Source organism: Carcharodon carcharias, chromosome 5 (genome assembly GCF_017639515.1).
Source record: "Carcharodon carcharias isolate sCarCar2 chromosome 5, sCarCar2.pri, whole genome shotgun sequence".
Classification (NCBI taxonomy): Eukaryota; Metazoa; Chordata; class Chondrichthyes; order Lamniformes; family Lamnidae; genus Carcharodon; species Carcharodon carcharias.
In genome coordinates, this window is record NC_054471.1 from 49,544,126 (window position 1) to 49,567,133 (window position 23,008).

A 23,008-nucleotide genomic window follows, 5' to 3' on the forward strand; every position below is an offset into this window, starting at 1 on the left:
CTACCTCTTACCTTAAATCTATGCCGCTGGTTATTGACCCCTCTACTAATGGAAAAAGTGCCTTCCTATCCACCCTATCTATGCCCCTCATAATTTTATACACCTCTATCAGGTCCCCTCTCAACTTTCGTTCCTCCAAGGAAAATAACCCCAGCCTAACCAATCTATCCTCATAGCTCAAATCCTCCAGCCCAGGCAGCATCCTGGTAAATCTCCTCTGCACCCTCTTCAGTGCAATCACATCCTTCCTATAATGTGATGACCAGAACTGCACATAGTACTCCAGCTGTGGTCCAATCAGCATTTTATACAGTTCCAGCATAACCCCCCTGCTCTTGTATTCTATGCCTTGGTTAATAAAGGCAAGTATCCCATATGCCTTCTTAACCACCTTATCTACTTGCCTTGCTACCTTCAGGGATCTGTGGATATGCACACTAATGTCCCTCTGATATTTAGTATTTTCCAGGGTCCTACCATTCATAGTGTAATCCCTTGCCTTGTTAGCCCTCCCCAAGTGCATTGCCTCACACTTTTCCGGGTTGAACTCTATTTGTCACTGCTCTGCCCACCTGATCAGTCCATTAATATCATTCTGCAGTTTACCATCTTCCTTACTATTTACCACCCTACCAATTTTCGTGTGATCTGCGAACTTTTTGATCATACCCCCTACATTTAAGTGCAAATCATTATGTACAAACAGTTTGGGCCCCAGCACCAAGCCCTGTAGAACCCCACTGGAAACAGACTTCCAGTAACAGAAACATCCCTCTACCATCACCCTCATGCCTTCTGCCTCTCAGCCAATTTTGGATCCAACATGCCACTTTGCCTTGGATCCCATGGGCTCTTACTTTCTTGACCAGTCTGCCATCTGGGACCTTATCAAAAGCCTTGCTAAAGCCCATGTAGACCACATCAAATGCATTACTCTCATCAACACTCCTGGTTACCTCCTCAAAAAATGCGATCAAATTTATCAAACATGACCTTCCCTTAACCAACCCATGCTGACTATCCTGATTAATCTGTGTCTCTCCAAAAGCAGATATATTCTGTCCCTCAGAATTCTTTCTAATAACTTCCTCACCACCGAGGTTAGACTAACTGGCCTGTAATTTCCTGGTCTATCCTTTCCTCCCTTTTTTAATAATGGGAGAACGTTAGCAGTCCTCCAGTCCTCTGACACCTCACCTGTGGTCAGACCGGATTTGAAAATTACTGCCAGGGCCCCTGATATCTCTTCCCTTGCCTTCCTCAACAGCCTGGGATACATCTCATCCGGCCCTGCAGATTTATCCACTTTTAAGGCCTCTAAACCCACTAGTATCTCCTCTTCCTCTATGTTAATATTTCCCTCTAATATTTCACAATCCTCCAACCTGATGTCTGTATCTGCATCGTCCTTTTCCATTGTGAAGACTGACACAAAGTATTCATTGAGGACTGTACCCACGTCTTCCTGGTCCACACACAAATTACCTCTATGGTCCCTAATTGGCGCGACTCTTTCCCTAGTTATTCTCCTCTAAGGACTCTGCCCTATTGAGTCCTTGGCATCTGCCATAAGCTACTCTTTTTTTCTTAATCCTAACCTTTATGCCCCTTGATATCCAGGGTTCTCTGGACTTAGTCCCCCCCCTTTGCCTTTACAGGAACATATTTGCCCTGTACTCTCACTATTTCCTCTTTGAATGCCTCCCACTGCTCTGACACCGTTTTATCTGCAAGTAGCTGGTCCACTTGGGCAAAATCGCATCTCATCTTAGTAAAATTAGCCTTTCCCCAGTTTAGAACTTTTATTCCCAGCCCAACCTTATTCTTTTCCGTAACTATCCTAAATCTAACTGAGTTATGGTCACGATCTCCAAAATGCTCCCCTACTGATATGCCTTCCACCTGCGTATTCCAACTAGTAGGTCCAGAACTGCCCTCTCCTTTGTTGGACTTTCTACGTGCTGGCTAAAAAAGCTCTCCTGGATGCAACTTAAAAATTTTGCTCCCTCCCTACCTTACATACCAAAACTATTCCAGTTAATATTTGGTTAGTTAAAGTCCCCTACTATTACTGCCCTATTATTCTTGCGCTTCTCTAAAATTTGATTACATATTTGTTCGTCTCTCTCTCCCTGACTGTTTGGGGCCTATAGTACACACCCAACAGCATGTTTGCCCCTTTTGTGTTTTTTGCTTCTACCCATATGGCTTCATTTGATGATCCTTCCAAGATATCATCCTTCCTCACTGCTATAACTGATTCCTTGATCAAACTGCAACCCTCCCTCCTCTTCTATCCCCCTCTCTATCTTGTCTGAATACCCTATAACCAGGAATGTTGAGCAGCCAAGTCTCAGTCACAGGTATGATCTCATACTCCCACCTACCTATCTGTGCCCTCAGCTCGTCTGTCTTATTCTTCAGGGTCCTTGCATTGAAATATATCCCATTTAGCCTTGCTAAACTCACTTCTTTCTTATCTAGCCTATGTTTCCTCTGCCTTCCAGACTCACTTACTAGCGTTTTAATTTTTAATTCCATCTCAGCTTCTCTCCCCTCTGAACTACTTTTCAGGATCCCATCCCCCTGCCAATTAAGTTTAAATCCACTCCAACAGCATTAACAAACCTCCCTGCGAGGATTTTGGTTTCTTTCCTGTTCAGATGTAACCCGTCCAACTTGTACAGGTCCCTCCTCCCCCAGAAATGGCCCCAGTGCCCCAGGAATTAAAGCCCTCCTGCACCATCTCTCCATCCACGCATTTGTCTGCTCTACACTGCTACTCTTGTATTCACTACTTTGTGGCACCGGGAGTAATCGGAGATTACTACTTTTGAAGCCCTGCTTTTCAATTTCCTACCTAACTCCCTAAAATCTGCTTGCAGGCCCTCATTTCTCTTTCTTCCTATGTCATTGGTCCCAACATGGACCACAGCTTCAGTCTGTTTAGCCTTCCCTTCAGAATGCCCTGCAGCCATTCCATAACATCCTTGGCCCTGGCACCTGGGAGGCAACATACCATCCTGGAGTCACGTCTACGGCTACAGAAGTGCCTGTCTACTCCCCTCACTAACGAATCCCCTACCACTGTTGCCCTTCCACACTCCTTCCTCCCCCACTGAGCAGCTGGACCACCCGCAGTGCCATGGTCTTTGCTCTGGCTGATCTCCACAGAGGAACCATCACTGTCACCATTTTCCAAGGCCAACAAACAGTTAGCGAGCATGATGCACTGGAGGGATTCCCTCACTATCTGCCTGGTCCCCTTCTTCTGTCTGGCGGTCACCCATTCCCTCTCTGCTTGCATTTTCTTAAGCTGCGGGGTGACCACATCCTGAAAGGTGCCATCCACGAACCTCTCAGCCTCGTGAATGCACCGTAGTGCCCCCAGCTGTCGCTCAAGCTCCCAAAACCCGGAGCTCGAGTTGTTCCAGTCGGAGAATGGTCATCCAGACCGCCAGGAGCGTCTAGGAATTTCCACAAAGGACAGGATTTGCAAACCACGGGACTGAGCTTCCCAGACATATCTTAACTAAATAGATCGTGGACCCTTGCTTTTATTTTACCCCTACTCCTACTTGAGTACAGACTAGATGCTAGATCCTGTAGATAGACTAGATCCCCTAGGTGCTGCTGACTGCCTGTCCCAGGATCCTCCTGTCAAACTCTCCTGTAGGAAATTAAGTTGTTGCATTTAAAGCGACCCTAATAGCAAATAAGAAGAATGAAATTCCCTCACCCCAATTCTGTGGATAATCCTGATAAGTCCTCATCATAGTTTTTAAAGTTTGATGCCATCTTTCCAAAGCCCCTGGTGACTCAGGATGATAAGCTGTTGGTTTAAACTGTTTTATCCTCAAACTGTTCATTACTTCCTTAAACAACTGTGAGATGAAATTTGAACCTTGATCTGATTGTATTTCTTTAGGTAAAACATATCTTGTAAAATATTTATTTAATTCTTCTACAATTTTCTTTGTCGTAATATTTCTCAAAGGTATTGCTTCAGGAAATCTGGTAGACAAATCCATTATTGTCAGTAAGTACTGATTTCCACTTTTAGCGTTAGGAAGGGATCCTACTCAATTAATCATGACCCTAGTAACAGGTGCTCCAAATGCTGGAATAGGAATTAAAGGTGCCAGCTTAATCACTGCTTGTAGTTTCCCTATCACTTGACATGTGTGACATGTTCTGCTGAATTTGACTACATCCCTTTTCAATCCAAGCCAAAAAAATGTTTCTGTTTTTTCGCCTGTGTCTTTCTAATTCCTAAATGTCCCCCCATTGAAATTTCATAGGCTATCCTCAGAATCTCATTTCTATGTCCAAATGATATTACAATCTGATGTACAACCCTCCAGCTTTCATTTGCTGAAGCATGATAAGACCTCCATTTTCTCATTAAAACATTACCCTGAAGGTAATAACATTTTAGAATACATTTTGCCTCTGTTTCTGAGTAAGCTGTATGATATAACTGTTTTATTAGTGAATCCTTTTTCTATAACTCCACTAACAGCCTTGAGTTAAATACTTCAGCTGCTTTCCACTTACTCTTTAAATTTACCTTCCACGATGGAATAGATTTAGCATCCCCATGAACCCCACTTATTATAACCTGTTCCTGCAATACTCCCTCTGAACAACAAATTTCACTATCCTATGACATTAAGGATTGACTGGCCCCTGTGTCTTTGAAAATTTTGACATCTTTACCTACTCCACCCTGTACACCTGAAAAGACTTTCCCTTCACACACAAAGTCTTTAAACATTTCTGCAACCTGCTCCTCAGAATTCTCTTGGGTGAATTGTGGATACGTTCTCACTTCTTTACCTATCACTGATTCTTCCTGTTTTACCTGTACGCAAACCATTGGTTTTATCTGTGCCTGAACCTCAGAACCCACAGTACTTGTACTTCCAGAACTTTTCTGCAGCCCTATAATTCCAACAGATTCTCCCTACAGTTTCCAATATACAGATTTCGTGTGTCCAACTTTATTACAATTAAGTAAAAACAGAGCTCTGAAGAAGCTTGAAATATTAACTCTGTTTCTCTCTCCACAGATGTTGTCAGACCTGCTGCATTTTTCCAGAATTTTCTGTTTCTGTTTCAGATTTTCAGCATCCACAGTATTTTTTCTTTATTACAATGAAAACACCTCAATTTTCGAGTGCCATTTCTACCTTCAGCATCTTCCTTTTTATTCTGAGAAGAAACTTTCTGTGAATTTCCACCTACTGCTTCTCTTCCCCGAGTACCCACCTTCCTTTCACCTTTCCACTTTCTATCCTCTTCTAATTTAAAAGGGTGATGAAAGAAAGGTTTAGCTCTATGAACCAACTCATAATCATCAGCTATCTCTGCTGCTTGTCTTACTGTTTCAACCCTCTGTTCCTCCACATGAGTTCTCACTACCGAAGGAATTGAATCTTGAAATTCTTCTAAAAGAATTACCTCTCTTGGAGCTGCATATGTCATCTCTATCTTTAACGCCTGTATCCACCAGTCAAAATTATTTTGTTTTACCCTTTCAAACTCAATATAAGTTTGCCCAGGCTGTTTTCTCATATTCCTAAATTCCTGCCTATATGCCTCAGGAACCTACTCATATGCACTCAAAATAGCATTTTTTTAAACCACATCATAGTTCACCAAAATTCCTTCTGACAGTGAAGCATAAACCTCATGTGCTCTACCACCAACCTGGATTGTAAGAACAATGTCTAGTTTTCCTGTGGCCATTTCACCTGTTTAAGTATCTTCTCAAATGAAATTTAGAACACTTCAACATCTCTTTCCTCCAACTTTGGAAGAGCTTGTACAAATTTAAATGTTTCACCACTGTGTTCTGATCTGGAAATAAGTCCTTCCTCACCTAATGGCATCTCTTTTTTAAGTTCCCTTTCTTGTTTTCTTTCTCTCTCCTGCCTTTCTGCCTATTTCTTTTGAAATGCTTTTCCTTTTTCTTTTCCTGCTGCCTGTAGCTCAATTTTTTTCATTTCCTTTGCTTGTTCAAGTTCGAGCTTCTTCACTTGTAACTGAAGTCTCACTTCCTCCAGCTGTGACTCACTAGTGTCAGGTATCACTCTCAACTTTAAATGCTGTGCTATGCCTCCAGTTATGTTTGATTTCCTTACCCTTGTAGGTAACCCCCATTGTAACTTATCCGCCATTTCTGTTAACTTAACTTTAGTTACCTTTTGTAAACCAGCCAAAGTTATAACTTCAACTCCTAGACAAGTCTTAGTTACTGCCAAAGCCATATTGCAGTCTCACCACTTAAAAAAAGCCCTCACACCATCTCCTGAATTCAAAGTACTTCTTGTACTTAAGATCACCAACTCTGACTGAAACAAGGAATTTCAAATATATTTTATGAAGAGTCCCCAACTTTGTTATGGCACAGCCAATGGTAAATGCCAAGCTGCCCAAATCCCAGAGGGAAACTCGAAGGAGCTGCCACAACTATTTTGCAATTTGTACTTATTGCATGATGCAGGCTTTGAATTCCGTAAAAAGGCCACCAAGTCTTATAGGTTTCTTACAAAACTAAATTAAACCTTTATTAATGGAAGAAATGATTTTAAGCACATACATAGATCTACAAATTACTACTATGATAACTTATAAATCCCTGAATTAATCTAACACCAGTTGCACTTGCGTTAAGGCAGCAGTAAGACACATAGATTTTAAAGGACCCAGGCAAAGTAACACGATATCCTAAACAGTCAAATTCAAAGTGAGTTTTCTTAACTTCAATTCTTTGTAGACAGCAGCTTGAGGCTTAGATGCTGGAGGCTTTTTCACACTTGTTAGATCTTAGAATGCCTGCCCTTATATACAGCCTTCTCTCCTTTAAACATATTTTCCCCATTTGAATGCAAATTCACATTGTTTCACTATGTCTTTGGACTTTACCTCTCTACTAATAAAAAACTCTATCATAGTACCAATTTTACCAGCTGAAGAGGAGGTACACTCTCCAATCCCACAATGACCATAGAGGCCAGTTGAAGAGGGGAAGTTATACTTCCCAATCCCAAAACGGCCACAGAGACTTAGGCTTCCTTTTAACCGATTTTATTCAAGCATATGCAAGGGAGCCACAATCATTCCTAAGAATGAAGATCCAGCTCCCAGACTGATTACATTTCATTACTTTTATACTTTTTCTAATTTAAATACTTTTCAGCACATTTGAATACATCCAATCAGTATCCGACACACTGGTCCCATGCTAACTCGATCCTATTGAGTACATAAAAAAGTGATTTTTCTAACCAATTATTCTAAAGGATGCACACATAATTATGTTATCCAATTAAATTAAAACACATACACAAAGACCTTGGTTCCCACATCTCAAGACTGTTTGTATTTCATCAAAGCCCCTTCTTTGTCCATTGTTCATTTTCCCATATCTAAGCTAAAACCATCTGCCCTTTCCCTATCTGAGAGAGGAGTACACTTAACCTAACTTATGTCATACATTTGTCTCCAGTCTGACTCTCAAGACTGTGCAATGTTCATTTGGTGATCTTCAATTCTTAATATGTTTAGCAACCATGTTTGCCTGGAGATTTTAGGGGTTTTTAAATTCTTACTGTATTCTCTTTTAGCATTGTTAATTTCCCTCCTAACAGTCCCCCCTTTTGGCCCTTGGCAAAGCCCAAGCTGGCCTCACCGTAAGTTGAGGTTTCGTCTTCTGGTCCTTCGCGTGGCCAGTCGTCCAGACCACCAGAGGAATCCTAAACCACCTCGTTGTATTACATAACTTTCCCTTCTCCCTCGGAGTATGCATAGGTCAGGGAACTGATGCGCACCTTTGGTTTGTTACATCTGTGCCTGGAGAGTCCCTTCCCAGGTTTTATGTTGGTAGCAGCAGAGTCTGATAGCCCATAAGAGCATAATTCCTGTGACTATCGTCATACCCATTCTAACAATCTCCCACCCATTCATCAATCTTCCGCCTGTAGCATAGAAAGTAGCTGATTAGGCTACCTCCTGGCCAATTGGGTGGCTAAGTCCACTTGCACATGCCCCCTCATGATTTGCTCACTAGAAGCTTTTGCATACGATTAAGCTATCCTTGTTGCTTCCTGCATGGCTAGGCGTGCTATTCTGACAGGAATTTGATCAGTGAACAATGTGTCATCCCACCAAAGGCTTAACAAGTATCCTGTGGTTCTGCCTGGCAAATGGAAGTCTCCTATAGTAAATGGATCAGTCACCTGTAGGCAAAAACTTGAGTTGGTAGCACAAAGTAAGTCCCATAAAGGAACTCAGCCTCGCTGGTCATGAAGCACCATTGAGTTGAGGACACTTGAATTGCCTTAAATGCTTCCTGAATTGGCAATGTGGTGAATATGACTTTGCTGGTGTTTGTAAATACCTCCAGCGTTTGGCATGAGCATACAATGTAATTTCTTGACTCTGAACAACAGTCTCTAGTACTCATCAGTACTATGTCTTTTACATAGGACATATATCCACGTAGCCCTACGTGGAATACCAGCCCCCTCTTATCTACTCCTAGGGACTCAAACCTATAGCTGTTCAGGAAAGCCCCATTTGGATGATGTTCTTGGGGAATGGCCATGATAAATTTTATAACTCCATTCTCTCCTCCACCTTGGGGTAGTGTAATCACCAATTCCTGTTGCTCCTTGAGTAAATTTATGAGGTTTAATTGGTAAACTGACTCGAACATGTGTTCTGGAATTGTTCCGAACCTGATATCTTCAATGTCAGATTTTACCCCATCAATTAGATCTCGTGCTAGCATATCACGTGCCCTCCCTGTGGCTTGTGATTCGGCTGTGTCTATTATCCCATCTGCAGTTTGCCTAAGGATCCGTAGCAGACCTTCTCCTTGTAGCTCCCTGGCTGTCAGGGCATATCCTGTCCCGCGTGCACTGTAGTGCAACCCTCAGGCAGTCTCAGTGGCCACCCAGGGGGCATAATCATTTAAGCCATAGATCTGACCGAATTAACTATGGAATTGGCACTCCCAAATAGCCCTCCAATGTATCATAGTATACTTCTTTTTAACCTAACCTGTGCTTTTGCTCTAATCCCCGGGATGATTAGAAATTTATTGTCTTTAACTACCCTCTTCAGTTGGCTTCTAGCCCATATCTGGTGGCTGTGACAAGTAGTATGTAACTCTGACAGGAGTCCCGAGATATTGTATGTTACTTCCATGGCGACCATAGTTACATCATGTAGTAGTGGTTGCGACTTTTCTATCCTGACTATCCCATCTGTTGGGGGGATTTAATACACCTGGACATTGAGTGGGTCTTTGATATCCACACATCATGTATCATAACAACCCTGCCTATTTCATATTTACATGTTTCTTGACAATAGTGTCCCTCAAGACCTGGTTCTCAAACAAAGGGAGGTAGGTCTGTCCATCCGGCGGTCACATTAATCTCTTGATATATCCAAATGCTTGTTGATGAAAACTGGTAGGGGGCACACGTACGTTCTACATCCTCCATACCACCAACCCAGTCCAGTTCTATTGTCATAAATCCCATTTATCGTTACTTCACCACTCGTGTCAATACTTATGCTTAGTGAGGTGTTACTGGGTATTTCCCACTGGGGTGTATCCTCAAAAGTGCATTCATCAGTTCATCATTGTCCTTACCATTGGGTAAGTACCATCATCCCATGAAGTTCCCATTGTTATACTCTTTGTGTGATCACACATAGGGGTCCTGTTCCCAACTGTTTGTTTGATTGTCCGTGTAGTGACTTGATCGTAATCCAGGTGTTGGGCTTTCTTATTCATTCCCCACTTCCTCCTTGGGGAAGTAGTATGAACTGCCCAGGGTGAAGGCAGGTGTCATTGTTGACTTTGACCATTGGTGCTTCCCTTGCCAATGCTGACACGCCCATTGCCAGGATCACGGACCTGTGGAAACATTAACATTGGCTCCTGTTGTCCGGGTTACCGCTTGGTGATTCATCATATATCTTTAACTGTGTGTAATGCCTCCACTTATTTCCCATTTTCATATCAACAAGTGCGCACGTATCACCTGTCATTAATACCTCGTTTGGTCCATGCCACCTGGGCCAAACCCTGTTCGCTCAGGGCTCACCTTGGCCATCACATTATTCCCCACTTGAGGGGTCCATTGTTGCTCTTTGGATTTGCCTGTTTCCATATCCTTAGTCATCTGTCAGTCCCTAAATTCCTCTCTCAACTCCCGTAATTGCTTACTTAATTCCCTTACATTGTCCCGTGTTTTTCCTTTCAGTGGCCCCACATCCCCTCCTCCTACTATAATGCCTTCAGGCAATTGCATGGCCCTTCCTGTCATCGATTCAATGGGTGAACCCGGTGGTCCCATTTGGTGTAGCCCTAAGGCGCATCAGAATGCTGGGCAATACGGTGCCCAGCTGTTCCCTGTCTGCTGAATTGCTTTGGCTATAGATGTTTTTAAAGTTCGGTTCATCTTTTCCACCACCCCTGAACTCTGGGGGTGGTAAGAAATATGGAATATCTGTTTAATCCCCATTAGTTTACACATTTCTTTAATGATTATCCCTGTGAAATGAGGTTCCTGATCTGAATCCATCTGGGTAGGCAGCCCCACTCCTTCCAGTTTACTATCTCCTGCTGCTGTCTCATGTCGGACCTCAATTCCTTAAGCTGTCTACACAACTCTACAATGCATCTTCTTATCCTATCTTTCAATGGTTCACTATCCGCACTTGCAGTGGCAGTTCTCTTTGGGAGCCGCTTAACTCTGACTGTTATTAGGGTGTTAATCCCGTGGTCTTACTCTTCGTAGCTCGCATGCACATTAATATAGTCAGTAATGCATCTATTTAGCCTTTTCCCAGCTTTCCCTTTACCTGTATCTATCTTGTGGCAAATTGTTAAGTATTATTTCTCCTTACCCTTCAATCGCCCCAACTACAGATTCCAAATAGTTTTACCTCTAAGGTTTTTTTTCCTGACCACAATCATCCCAAAATTCTCTTGTGGTCAGTTTCTCTATTGTCTTGATCATTTAAAATGTTTCCTTGCTCTTTAGGCCATATTAACTATTCCATGTCAACAGGGATCTCTGTCTCCAGATCTTTGCTTATTTCCCCCTGTGCAGTTCCAATACATCTCAGTTGATGGCCAGATTATCAAATTCAGTTCCCTTAAAGCAGTTTGTATATTATGGTGTCCTCTTTCCCTAACTCTTTCTCCTACCCTTAATCCTTTCTTCATACCATTTTTACACATGCAATAGCTACCATCATATCTTATTCAAGTTGTCTGGAGAGACTTTACAGTCCACTAAGGTATTCTCATCAGTTTTAAAACAGAAATCAGGCATTGGCATGTTTTGCTTCCTTATCATCTTCTCAAATAACATCTTATTGTCTCAAAAGTAACCCACTAAATTATGTCTGACTCTTTTTTAGCATTATTCCAGATTCATTAACTCAGCCAAAAATTGGATTTCTGCCACACTTTGTCAAGGTCTTGAGCTTAACTTCACATTTTGGTAACAGACTTACAAATACAAAAGCTTGCAGCATTTGAATTAGTGCCAATTGTTGTCAAAAACCCTTTAAAATGAAAATTCCCTTTTGAGAGCTTTATCAAGAACCAACCCTCAAATGTGTAAACTTTGTAAGAACTGTAATTTACACTATCAAAAGTAAAACAACCTCTTTTTCATGTGTGGCAGCATCGGCGGAGAAGAAAAGAGTTGACATTTCGAGTCCTCATGACCCTTCGACAGAACTTGAGTTCGAGTCCAAGAAAGAGTTGAAATATAAGCTGGTTTAAGGTGTGTGTGTGGGGGGCGGAGAGAGAGAGAGAGAGAGGTGGAGGGGGTGCGTGTGGTTGTAGGGACAAACAAGCAGTGGTAGAAGCAGATCATCAAAAGATGTCAACAACAATAGTACAAAAGAACACATAGGTGTTAAAGTTAAAGTTGGTGATATTATCTAAACGAATGTGCTAATTAAGAATGGATGGTAGGGCACTCAATGTATAGCTCTAGTGGGGGTGTTTAAATCTTTAAAGATTTTCCTTTTCCCACCTATTTCCATTATTTAAAAAAAAAACACCCCCACTAGAGCTATACCTTGAGTGCCCTACCATCCATTCTTAATTAGCACATTCGTTTAAATAATATCACCAACTTTAACTTTAACACCTATGTGTTCTTTTGTACTATTGTTGTTGACATCTTTTGATGATCTGCTTCTATCACTGCTTGTTTGTCCCTACAACCACACCCTCCCCCCCTCCACCTCTCTCTCTCTCTCTCTCTCTGCCCCCCACACACACACCTTAAACCAGCTTATATTTCAACTCTTTCTTGGACTCAAACTCAAGTTCTGTCGAAGGGTCATGAGGACTCGAAACGTCAACTCTTTTCTTCTCCGCCGATGCTGCCAGACCTGCTGAGTTTTTCCAGGTAATTCTGTTTTTGTTTTTGTTTTGGATTTCCAGCATCCGCAGTTTTTTTGTTTTTATCTTTTTCATGCGTAATGATTTGTATCCAGATTAGAAGTCCCATATGTTTATGGACACATTCTTTATCTTTGGATAACATCTTTGTTATTCAAAAATTACCAGTTAAATTACACTGCATTTTACATCTCAAGATTGTCCCAAATTCAAATTATAGTGCTTTTGGAATGCAGATTTCCTTTAATATTTAATTCATCTCTTCAAAAGAAACCCCTTTTTATCCATTGGAACCACCTAGACTGTGTGTTTATGTCTTTTGGTTTTCCTAGAATCCTTTTGAATTTCAGGTAATTTTTTTCTCCCTCAGAATTTTAGAATACCAACTCATATGTATTAATCCCAATCAGCTTGGAAGCTGGTGATGAGGGTTATTCCCTACTAGCCTGCAAGGGGGTGGTACAAGGGTTGGTTCATCTCAAACAAAGGCAAACCCTGTTTTATCTTTACAATACCTTCAAATTGCCATTTTTGCCAGAAATCTCAACTCAAACCTTATATTCAAAACTTTGGAATGTTTGAGTATACTTTTCCTTTAATCTAATATGGGGCTTTCGACTCTAAGGTGCTGAACTACACAACCAAATGACAATTCAGAGAAGAAAACACATTAAAGCTCATATACAAATGCTTCCTTGCACGCAAACAAACACATATATAAAGGTATGTATTTCTATTCCTATAATATTGAACTTAACTCTAAACGAAACTTCAAGTAGCAGTGGGGGAAATAAAGGGATTTTGGAGGCTCCACCTATAGGGACAATCAAACTGACTGAAGCTCACATTTTCTCTGCTACTGCCTGTCACTGCTCATTAACCCCCTAAGGGTACCCCCTTTCTCTCTCTCTCTCTCTCTCTCTCTCTCTCTCTCTTCAGCACAAACAGCTCTTTTAACTTAGATCAATTCATTTCTTTAAGTTACAAAAAAATTCAGTAGGGGACCTTTCGGTTCCCAATCATCCTTCCAGTAGGGAATCTCCATTCTCTGTTGGTGGCCTCTGGGAGAAATTGATATGCCACTGCAACTGGCGCAACTTGACCAAGATATTTTTGTATTAGTTTCGTTTGTTGCAGATACGGACTCAAAATGATTACTGTAGCTTTGTTGGTTTTATCACTTGTCTGAGCTTTCCACCACTCCTTAGAGCATAGTGGTGAATCGCTAAGCTGCCAACCAATGTTGTTTCATTCTGCTGATCAGCTTTTATGCTTCCCGGCAAGGTGAAGGGATATGGTTCCTTCACCCCCCCATTCCGCAATGAACTCGAGTTCAATTTTCTCAGTCATACTCATATTCACACATTAAACAGGACCCACAGTTCCCCCGAGACACTCCATCTCCCGAGGCTCAATTGCCTCAACTTAAACAGGGACCCCCAGTTCCCCCGAGACACTCCATCTCCCGAGACACTCCGTCTCCCGAGGCTCAATTGCCCTAACTATCCACCTGAGTCCCCCTGGCCGAAACATTTGAATCCACCCTATTAGACCTCCATCCTAGTCTGACGCGAACAACCGGAGAGTATCTTTCAAAATGAAAATGCTCACCAGATCATTGTTCCGCCTTCACAGAGGTCCACACGAATCCTGCCGACTACGCCAATGACCACAGAGGCCAGTTGAAGAGGGGAAGTTACACTCTCCGATCCCACAGCGACCACAGAGACTCAGGCTTCCTTTTAACCAGTTTTATTCGAACATATGCAAGGGAGCCACAATCATTCCTAAGAATGAAGACCCAGCTCCCAGATTGATTACATTTCATTACTTTTGTACTTTCTCTTATAATAATACATTTGAGTACATTTCAATACATCCAATTGGTAACTGACTCACCGGTCCCATGTTAACTCTATCCTATTGAGTACATAAACGAGTGATGATGATGAGGTCCTTGAAGATGAGGATGACAGCGATGAGACCATCCTACTGGCCAGATGAGGCTTGCATGCTCAGGAGGCCCTCATAGCTGCAATTATTCTAAAGGATGCATACATAATTATATTATCCAATCAAAATTAAAACATGTATACAAAGGCCTTGGTTGCCACAACTCAAGACTGTTTGTGTTTCATCAAAGCTCCCTCTTTGTCCATTGTTCATTTTCCCATATCTAAGTTAAGACCATCTGCCCCTTCCCTATCTGAGAGAGGAGTACACTTAACCTAATTTATGTCATACTTTTGTCTCCAGTCTGACTCTCAAGGCTGTGCAATGTTCATCTGGTGATTTTCAACACTTACTATGTTTAACAGCCATGTCTGCCTGAAGATTTTAGGGTTTTTTTTTAGTAAATTCTTACAGTATTCTCTTTTAGCATTGTAAATTTCCCCCCTAACACAGTAATCGTTGGAAAAAATATACACACTGTTTCTTAACTTCCCCTGGTTAGGCAAAATATGTCACCCCCCCCTCTTTTGAATTCAAGCTAGTCTGGTTTATTTAAAAATACAAAAATTCCCTTTACGTCTTACATTCTAAAACTTCCCCCATGTTTACCAACTTAACATTTCAAACCTAACTTATCTTCTGATACATAAAAGCCTTCAGACTAGCTGCCTTTAATTCAGTTAAGCCCCACACACACACACACACACACACACACACAGACACGACTATTAATCTATTTTACAATAAAATCCAATAACATTATGAAAATTATTATATCTCCCTGACACTGTGCGCTTCACAACCTGGTGCTACAACATGGGGAGGACCAGGCTGAGGAGGAGATGAAAGAGTTGCATGTCTTTTCCTATGAGGAGAATGTTGAACTGGATAATGATGATGAGGTCCTTGAAGGTGAGGATGACAGCGATGAGAACATAGCACTGGCCAGATGAGGCAGGCGTGCTCAGGAGGCCCTCATAGCTGCAAGATTTGTGGAGGATGAAAACAAGATGCAGTGAGGACAGTCGTGACATCCTCACCTTGCATCTGTGAATGTTTGACACTTGTGTGGCTGATGGCAGCGCACATACCTTCAGTGCTCAGGCTCATGTCATGGAGATGCAGCGGAGGCCCTAATAATTGCTGGATTCCAGGAGAATGATGATGATATGCAGTGAGGACACTCACAGATCTTCACAGAGCCTCTGTGATTGTCTGACTCCTGTCTGGCTGAGGGCAGCTCGCTTGTGCTCTGTGATCAGGGTCATATCGTAGAGACGCAGACATGAAATTTTAAATGCACCTGATCCTTTGTCAAATTTCAGCACCTGACCCCTTCAGGAGAACAGCGTCACCGGTCACAGATGCTGAAGAGATAGGGGCCAGCTCCATCTCAAAGGTGCTGAGAGCACACAGAGAGATTGAGAGAACTCTGTGACATCTGCCCACTACATTCTGGTAGCAATAACAAGCTCCATCGAGGTGCAGGCATCACTGATGTGTCAAGTGACTGTGAAGCCAGGCAATCACTAGGTCTGAAGGTTACACAGGGAAGAAGTTCTGGACTGAGACACCTGCCTTTATTTGTGCAGGTACCAAGGTTTCACATCTGAATGACATGAACACTGCTTATCAGAATAAGGAGCCGTAGGCAGGGAGACACTCTTGGGAGTTTATTTACATCAGTCAACATTAAGTACAATTGGTTAACATCTGTGCCTAGCTGTGCAACTATATCTTCTTAACCTTCCTAACCCTGCTGCTATGTCTTGGTGCTCTAGCAGAAGTGGAGGCAGCCTGCTGACTGCTATGCCCTGTCTGTGATGACCTTGGCAGGCTTGCAGTGGAGGGCTGAGACCTGAAGGGCCCTGGCTTGATTTTGGGGCCCTGCTGTGGCCAGCTGCAACCTCCTTGGTCTGCTGAGCTGGAGCTGCTGAGCTCACAGGAAGAGGCTATTTGGGTCAGACAGATATTCCCAGAGTCAACTTGACGGATGGCTCCACGGTGTCAGGCTGCTGGTCCTCCTCCAAATAGGTAGCAACACCCCTGATGACTCCTTGAGGAGAAGGGAAAGCTGGAGTGAGCTTAAGCTGCCCCACACCCCTCTCATCTTGTCACTGTTGGAGACCGACTGTGGCATCAGTGATGGAGTTCATCTCACGCAGCAGTGCAGGACCAATGTCATAGGTCTCCATGGCAACTGCCATCCTACCAGTGTTGACCTTGGTGCAATGGCATGCTGGCGCTATCACCCCAGCCTGTAGGTGGACAGACTCCTCCATCATGCCCTGCAATCTGAGAAATGCAGCAGACATCCCTTCCTGATGTTCCCAAGCTTTCCCTTGCAGCTCCAGCAACTGAAATATGACCGAGTCCAGAGGCTCCTCATCTGACTCAGACTCAGCAGATTTCTGGCCTCCAGATTTCCTCCAAGTGCCAGAAACCTGGAAAGTCCTTGCCTCTGCCTGCTGCGGATCAGACACCCTCCACCCACGCAGAGGCACACACCTTGTTGGAACCTAGTTCTAGAGTAACCTCGGGGTCACAATCTGATGAGCATGTCAGGTTTTTCTTCTGAGGTGTCTTCAGGGCTTGAGATGAGGACCTGGCTCGTGGACCCCCTCAGTGGCTTCCCAGATGTCTCTGCGATAGCAAGGAGAAATAATTAGTGCATTGCAGGGGACTGTGGAACAGCGGAACTGACTTACAGCATGATTGTCTAATGGATGTCACAATGCCAGATCCTCACATGGTTGAGCACTGCCAACCTCATCGCCAGCACAGGAATGGTCCAGATTGTCGCCGGTCAGCTGGATGCCTCTCTTTTCAAAGGACGTTGATGCCGGGCATTCCTCTGCCGGTCTGCGACCTCTCCCCTTTGATGTCTGCCAATTTGTCCTGCATGAATGGAGATGGAGAGAGTGTAAGTAGGGCGCTTGCCCAGCCGAATGATAAGTATGTCTGGCATGTGTGGGTGGTGCGTGGTGCCATGAACGGGATGAGGACACGATCTGCAGGGCAGGTGAAGATGTGTGTGAGAGAGTGAATGGTGATATCCCTTCAACTGGCGGTGAATGAGATCCCTGTAGATGTGTGATGGGTTTGTGAGTGTGTGAGTTGAGAGTGATGAGAAGAGTGACTTACGCTGGCAGAATGGAGGAGATCATTCATCCTCTTTTGACACTGGGCATTGGTGCTGAAACCGCTGCCACCACCTCCCAAGCTAGATTGGTGACCTTGCTTAGTGGTCTTTGCCCACAGCGGGGGTAGACAACTTCATGGCGGGCCTTCACTGTACCCAGTAGGCACCCAAGGGAGACATCGCTATATTTGGGGGCAGCATATTTCCTCCCTTTGGCAGCCATGACTCTCCAGCAACTTTTGAAAGGGCTAGCTCTCTGCAGGGGTGCCCTTTGAATATGGCACCTGTATTATTGAAGGGCTGAGGTGATGGCAGGGTGGGCGAATCAGAAGCTACCCTGCCAGTGATCCGGAGTGTTTCCCGTGCATGCATTATTAATAAGGCCGGATGCGCGGGAATGGGACGATATCGTGTGAAAGCCTGCCATTGCGGCTGGTGGGTAAAATGACATTTTACATGCCCGCTATTGCACTTAGTGCAAATCTGGGACTATTCTGCCTATGTTACAGCACTTTAGGCCTTCATCTTATTTGTGGACAAATTAGTTGCCACTTTTTTAAACATAACAGCAGTGACTACACTTCAAAAATACCATATTGGTTGTAAAGTGCATTGACACTTCCTGAGATTGTGAAAGTTGTGGCATAAATTCAAGTTTGTTCTTTCTAAACAACTCTGGCTTGGTATGGACCCATGTTTGGGATTTACCATATGGGAAGCTGTCAGCCTTGAAAGCTGTCCATTATCATTATTGAATAGTGCAGAACAAATAAGTCATTTGCCTTTAGAAATTCTGGACTCACGTATGAAGTTTCAATGTCCTGATGATTGCTGGTGTATTTATGTGTACCTGCACTTACATAGTGCCTTATTATGCCAAATTAAGCTCAGAGCTTGCCACATTGAATCACTTTTGAAGCTCTGTGTGGCAAACATGCTGGTCATTTCCTGCCAATGATATTCCACAATCACCCCCGTGGATGATGATACTCCCTTATAATTATCCTCCTGCTGTCGCATTGTGAGTGTGAATGACATATCCATGAAGGGAAAGAATATGTGGAGAGAATGACTAACTAAAACTGCGTGACCTGCTCCTAGCCAAATTCTGGTCTCAAGGCCATCTGAAGCTTTACCCCTTCTGCCATGACCCCCACCCCACCTCCAGTCTGTGCTGTGTAGTCTAACTGAACATGGGTCAGACTTTAACAGTGGAGGCTTGAGGGAGAGAATTGGGTGGGTGGGAGGAGTGAATTAGTGTTCAGGCAGCCTCTAAGCTGCCTGTAAAGCGGAAAGCGGAAAGCATTTTCTCTTCACAGACTCTGCAGCCTTAAAAAAATTCACAGGCAACCCTCCTCACCTTTTGGTGCGCTGGCCTGGAAACAACAGGATTCTCTAGTGCCTGAAGTAGCAAAACAAATGGAGGGAAATATATCCATGGGAAATATACCCTGTCTCAGGCTCTAGGATTGAGAAATTGGGAAGAATACAGCAAGGTGAGGACATGGCGGAATAACTATACAAGCAATTTTCCACACCAGAAATGCTGAGAAATCAGTAGGGAGTGGGTGCAAAATCCATTCTCCTTGTCCAAATAACAAACAGCAAGAAAATAGTGTGATCATGAATTATCCAACAGTTCGCTGTCATAAGTAGCATTTTTCATAAATTTAAACACCTTGCTGTTGTTACATTCTTTACATGTTCTTTTTAAAAAGTGCTGCTTGTTGGTATGAGTGGGTCATGAGGCATGAGGTAGTGTCATTTATTTCTGGTTCTGGTTTGGAATCTAGCTCAGTCTAGCTCCAAATGAGCAATTAACCTTTTGCCATTCCTCCATCTTCTACCCATAACTCTGTACATTCTTCCTTTTCAGATTGCAGTCTATTTGTTTTTGAATGCTTCGATTGAACCCACCTCCACCACACTCTCTCGGGCAGTGCATTCTCGACCCTAACCAAAGGCTGCGTGAAAAGTTATTTCTCATATTGCTTCAGCTTCTTTAGCCTGTCACTTTAAGCCTGTCACTTTAAACCTGTGGCCCTTTGTTCTCTATTATTTCACGAGTGGAATTAAGTTCTCCTTATCCTGTCCAGACCCTTCATGATTTTGAACACCCATATCAAATCTACATACAAAAATTACATAACTCAGCATGTTCTAACCTGAGTGGCTTGCCACATTTTTAAGAACCCCTATTTATATCTTCTGGTTATTCATACCACTCAAACTTAATGAACTGTCTGCTGGCTCTGTGACGTCCCTGTGAAAATAATAATAGTTTTCACCTAATTCTGAAAAAGGAAAGAAAATTGTGGATGCTGGGAATACGTGATAAAAAAGACAATGCTGAAACGCCCATTGATCCGTCGGCATCTGTAAAGGAAAAAGTCAGATTAACAACATTCATATTTACATTCTTGTAACCCCTTTAATGTAGAAAAACATTCTGAGAGGTGCAATCAGACAGATATTGGGTGCTGAGCCAGAGAAGATGACATGAGGAGGAGTGACCAAAGCTTGGTGGGTTTTAAGAAGAGTCGTAAAGGAAGAGATGAAGGTGATGCAGAGGGGCTTAGGGAGAGAACTCCAGAGCTTGGGCCTAGGTGGCTAAAAGCACTGTCACCATTGGTGGGTTGAAGCTTGGAAGGAATTCCATATAGAAGGAATGGATTGATGTGTCGGGGAGGGAATTCTAGAGTTGGTGAAGGTTTCACATAGGCATAGGCAAAGCTATGAAGGGATTTAAGCAAAAGCATGGTGTCAGAGGATTGGAAGTTTGTAATAGTCAGCTAAGACAGGGCACATCTATGAGTGGGATTTAGTGCGTGACGGAAATGGGCAATGCTACAGAAGCGGTTGTAGGCAGTCTTTGCGATCAATCGAGTATTGGTTGTGTGGTTGGCTTGGAGCCACAAATATCCCAGTTGAACCTGGGGCAATGGGTGGTGAAGGACATAGAATCAGTGGCAAGGATATGGAGTTTGTGGTGGGGGCCAAAGATGATGGATTTAGTGAATGTTATGGCCTATTCAAGACTGGATGTTGGGTGGGTCATCCGACAGCACAGAGATAGTGGGAATGGAACTGTTAAGAGAGGTGGTGGAGAGGGTAGAAGTGGGTGTTGTTGGCATTTGAATGATGTCTTCAAGAGGAAGAGAAGCTGTAGCCAGATTTGAATAGGTAAGAGGGGGACAGTGGAAGAATGATCCATCTGAGCTGGACAACAGAGGAAAGGACAGTATGGCCAACTGTATCAAAAATTGCAAAAATGTTAAGAAAGATGAAGAAGCAAAATGCAACAAGGCCGCACACAGAGAGGACATCATATGTGACTCTGATTAGGGCTGTTTCACTGCTGTGGCAGGGCAAGAAACTTGCTTGGAGATTCAAACATGGAGTTGCAGGAGTTGGGGAGGCAACAGCACATTCAAGAACTCTGTAGAGGAAAGACGGGTTGGAGATGGGATTGTAATTTGCAAGGACAGAGGGTTTTTTTGAAGAACATGGTAATGACAGCAGATTTGAAAGGGAGGGGAACAATACCTGAGAGAGGGAAATGTTTGTACAGGGCCAAGAAGTGAAGTTGGATGCCCAGCAGTGTAATGGGAATAGGGTTAAGGGAGCAGGAGGTGGGTCTCATGGACAAGATGAGGGAGTGGGCATGTGAGGAGATGGGTGAGAAACTAGAAAATGTTTGGACTTAAGACTAGGACGGGGGAAGCCTGGGAGGAAGTTTGGCTTGGTATGTAAAGGGAAGGGGAAAGCAGCAGATATATCTGAATGGATGGTGCAATTTTAGTGAAAAGAAGACGATGACCTCCTTGCATGCGAAGATGAGGATGGAAGGGGCAAGGGAGAGGAGTTTGAAGAGATGGCTGGTAATGGAGAATAGAAGCCAGGAGTTATGTGTGTTCTCCAGGGCGATCATAGGTTATAGGGAGGTTTTAGCAGTTTAACATTTTGGGTGTAGACCCCTAGTCAGAGATGATTGTTGTGGGAAGTAGAAACATTTGCAGAGGTGCAGTAGGGTTGTGTTTTCCTGTGGTTGCAGTGAAATCAAGTTTCTGGGCTAAATAGAACATTTTATTATTCTTTTACGGGGTGTGGGCTTTGCTGCCTGGCCCAGCATTTGTTTTACCTCCCTAATTACCCTTGAGAAGGTGGTGATGAGTTGTCTTCCTGAACCACTGCAGTTTCTGTGGTGTAGGTACACCCACAGTGCTGTTAGGGAGGGAGTTCCAGGATTTTGACTCAGCGACAGTGAGGGAACGGCGATATATTTCCAAGTCAGGATGTTATGTGTTTTGGAGGGGAACTTGCATGGGGTGGTGTTCCCATGCATCTGCTGCCCTCGTCCCTCTAGGTGGTAGAAGTTGCAGGCTTGCAGTTGGCAATTGTTTTGCAATTGGCTGTAGTCTACCAGAACTGGGCGTGTTTAATGCTGATATTGGGAGACAAAGAGGTAGAAACGTTCCAATCCCCATCACTAACATCGTCAATCTGAGGAAAAGAAAATTAAAGCCCAGATTTTTTCTCTAAGTATCAGCCATGTAACTTCGCACTTTTCACCCACACAGGGAACCCTTGACTCCTCCTGAGAACCACATCGAAGCAGGAATGAAGCTGGAGGCAGTGGACAAAATAAATCCCCATTTCATTTGCCCAGCTACCATAGGGCAGGTGAGAGGAAATTAAATTCCGATAACTTTCGATGGATGGAAAAGCCTTTGATTACTGGTGCCGCTACGATTCTAGAGACGTCTTCCCCATCGGATGGTGCGAGCTGACCGGTGACAACCTGCAGCCGCCGGGTGCAAACGGTAACCTGCTTTGTGAAAGTCAAATGGCTGATTTGTATGTTCAAATGCAGGGTGTAATGTGGATAATATGTGTTCGTGGGAGTGCCCTTCAATTTTGCAAAGCAAGTGTTGCTGCTGAAATTTGCGACAGTTTTTTGGTCTCTTCCATCCTTTCGGAGTTAGCTTTGTAGCAGTTAGGAAGGTATGTTACATCATCTAATGGATGGGGCAAGCATTGATGTGCCTCATAGTTTTATTTACTTTTCTTTTTGTACGTTCCTTATTTGCTTCTATTTGAAACATTCTGAAGCTGAAATTTTGTATTTTTTTTGTCCTGACGAGTACAAAGACGAAAAGCTTTGGCGACATGTTTCTCTTTTCAGCAATATTCAAGATCTCCATGATTGTTCCATGTTTTAACATGACCAACAGAATTATAAGTCATTGCTTCTATTGTGTTGCCTTTGGTTTATTATGAAGGGTTGTTTTCCCTATTGACTTGATTTTATGCACTTATTTAGTTCAAGTGTGTGAGAGGTGTATGTGCTGCGCGTATAAACAGAAGCCATCGTAGTGATAGCTTTCAATGTTTGTGCTCCATTTCCAAAAAGTTTTGTACAAGAAACCTTTACCAACAGAATATTCACAATATAATCAGCC

At 43.2% G+C, this 23,008-nt stretch overlaps 1 protein-coding gene across 1 annotated transcript in view; it reads left to right on the forward strand.

Moving 5' to 3' along the window:
* The window catches only part of scml4 (Scm polycomb group protein like 4), a 233,000-nt gene that overhangs the window by 29,998 nt on the left and 179,994 nt on the right, over positions 1-23,008 (forward strand). The window contains 2 exon segments of the mRNA XM_041187345.1: positions 22,127-22,270; positions 22,272-22,369. Coding sequence (XP_041043279.1) covers positions 22,127-22,270; positions 22,272-22,369 — 242 coding nt within the window.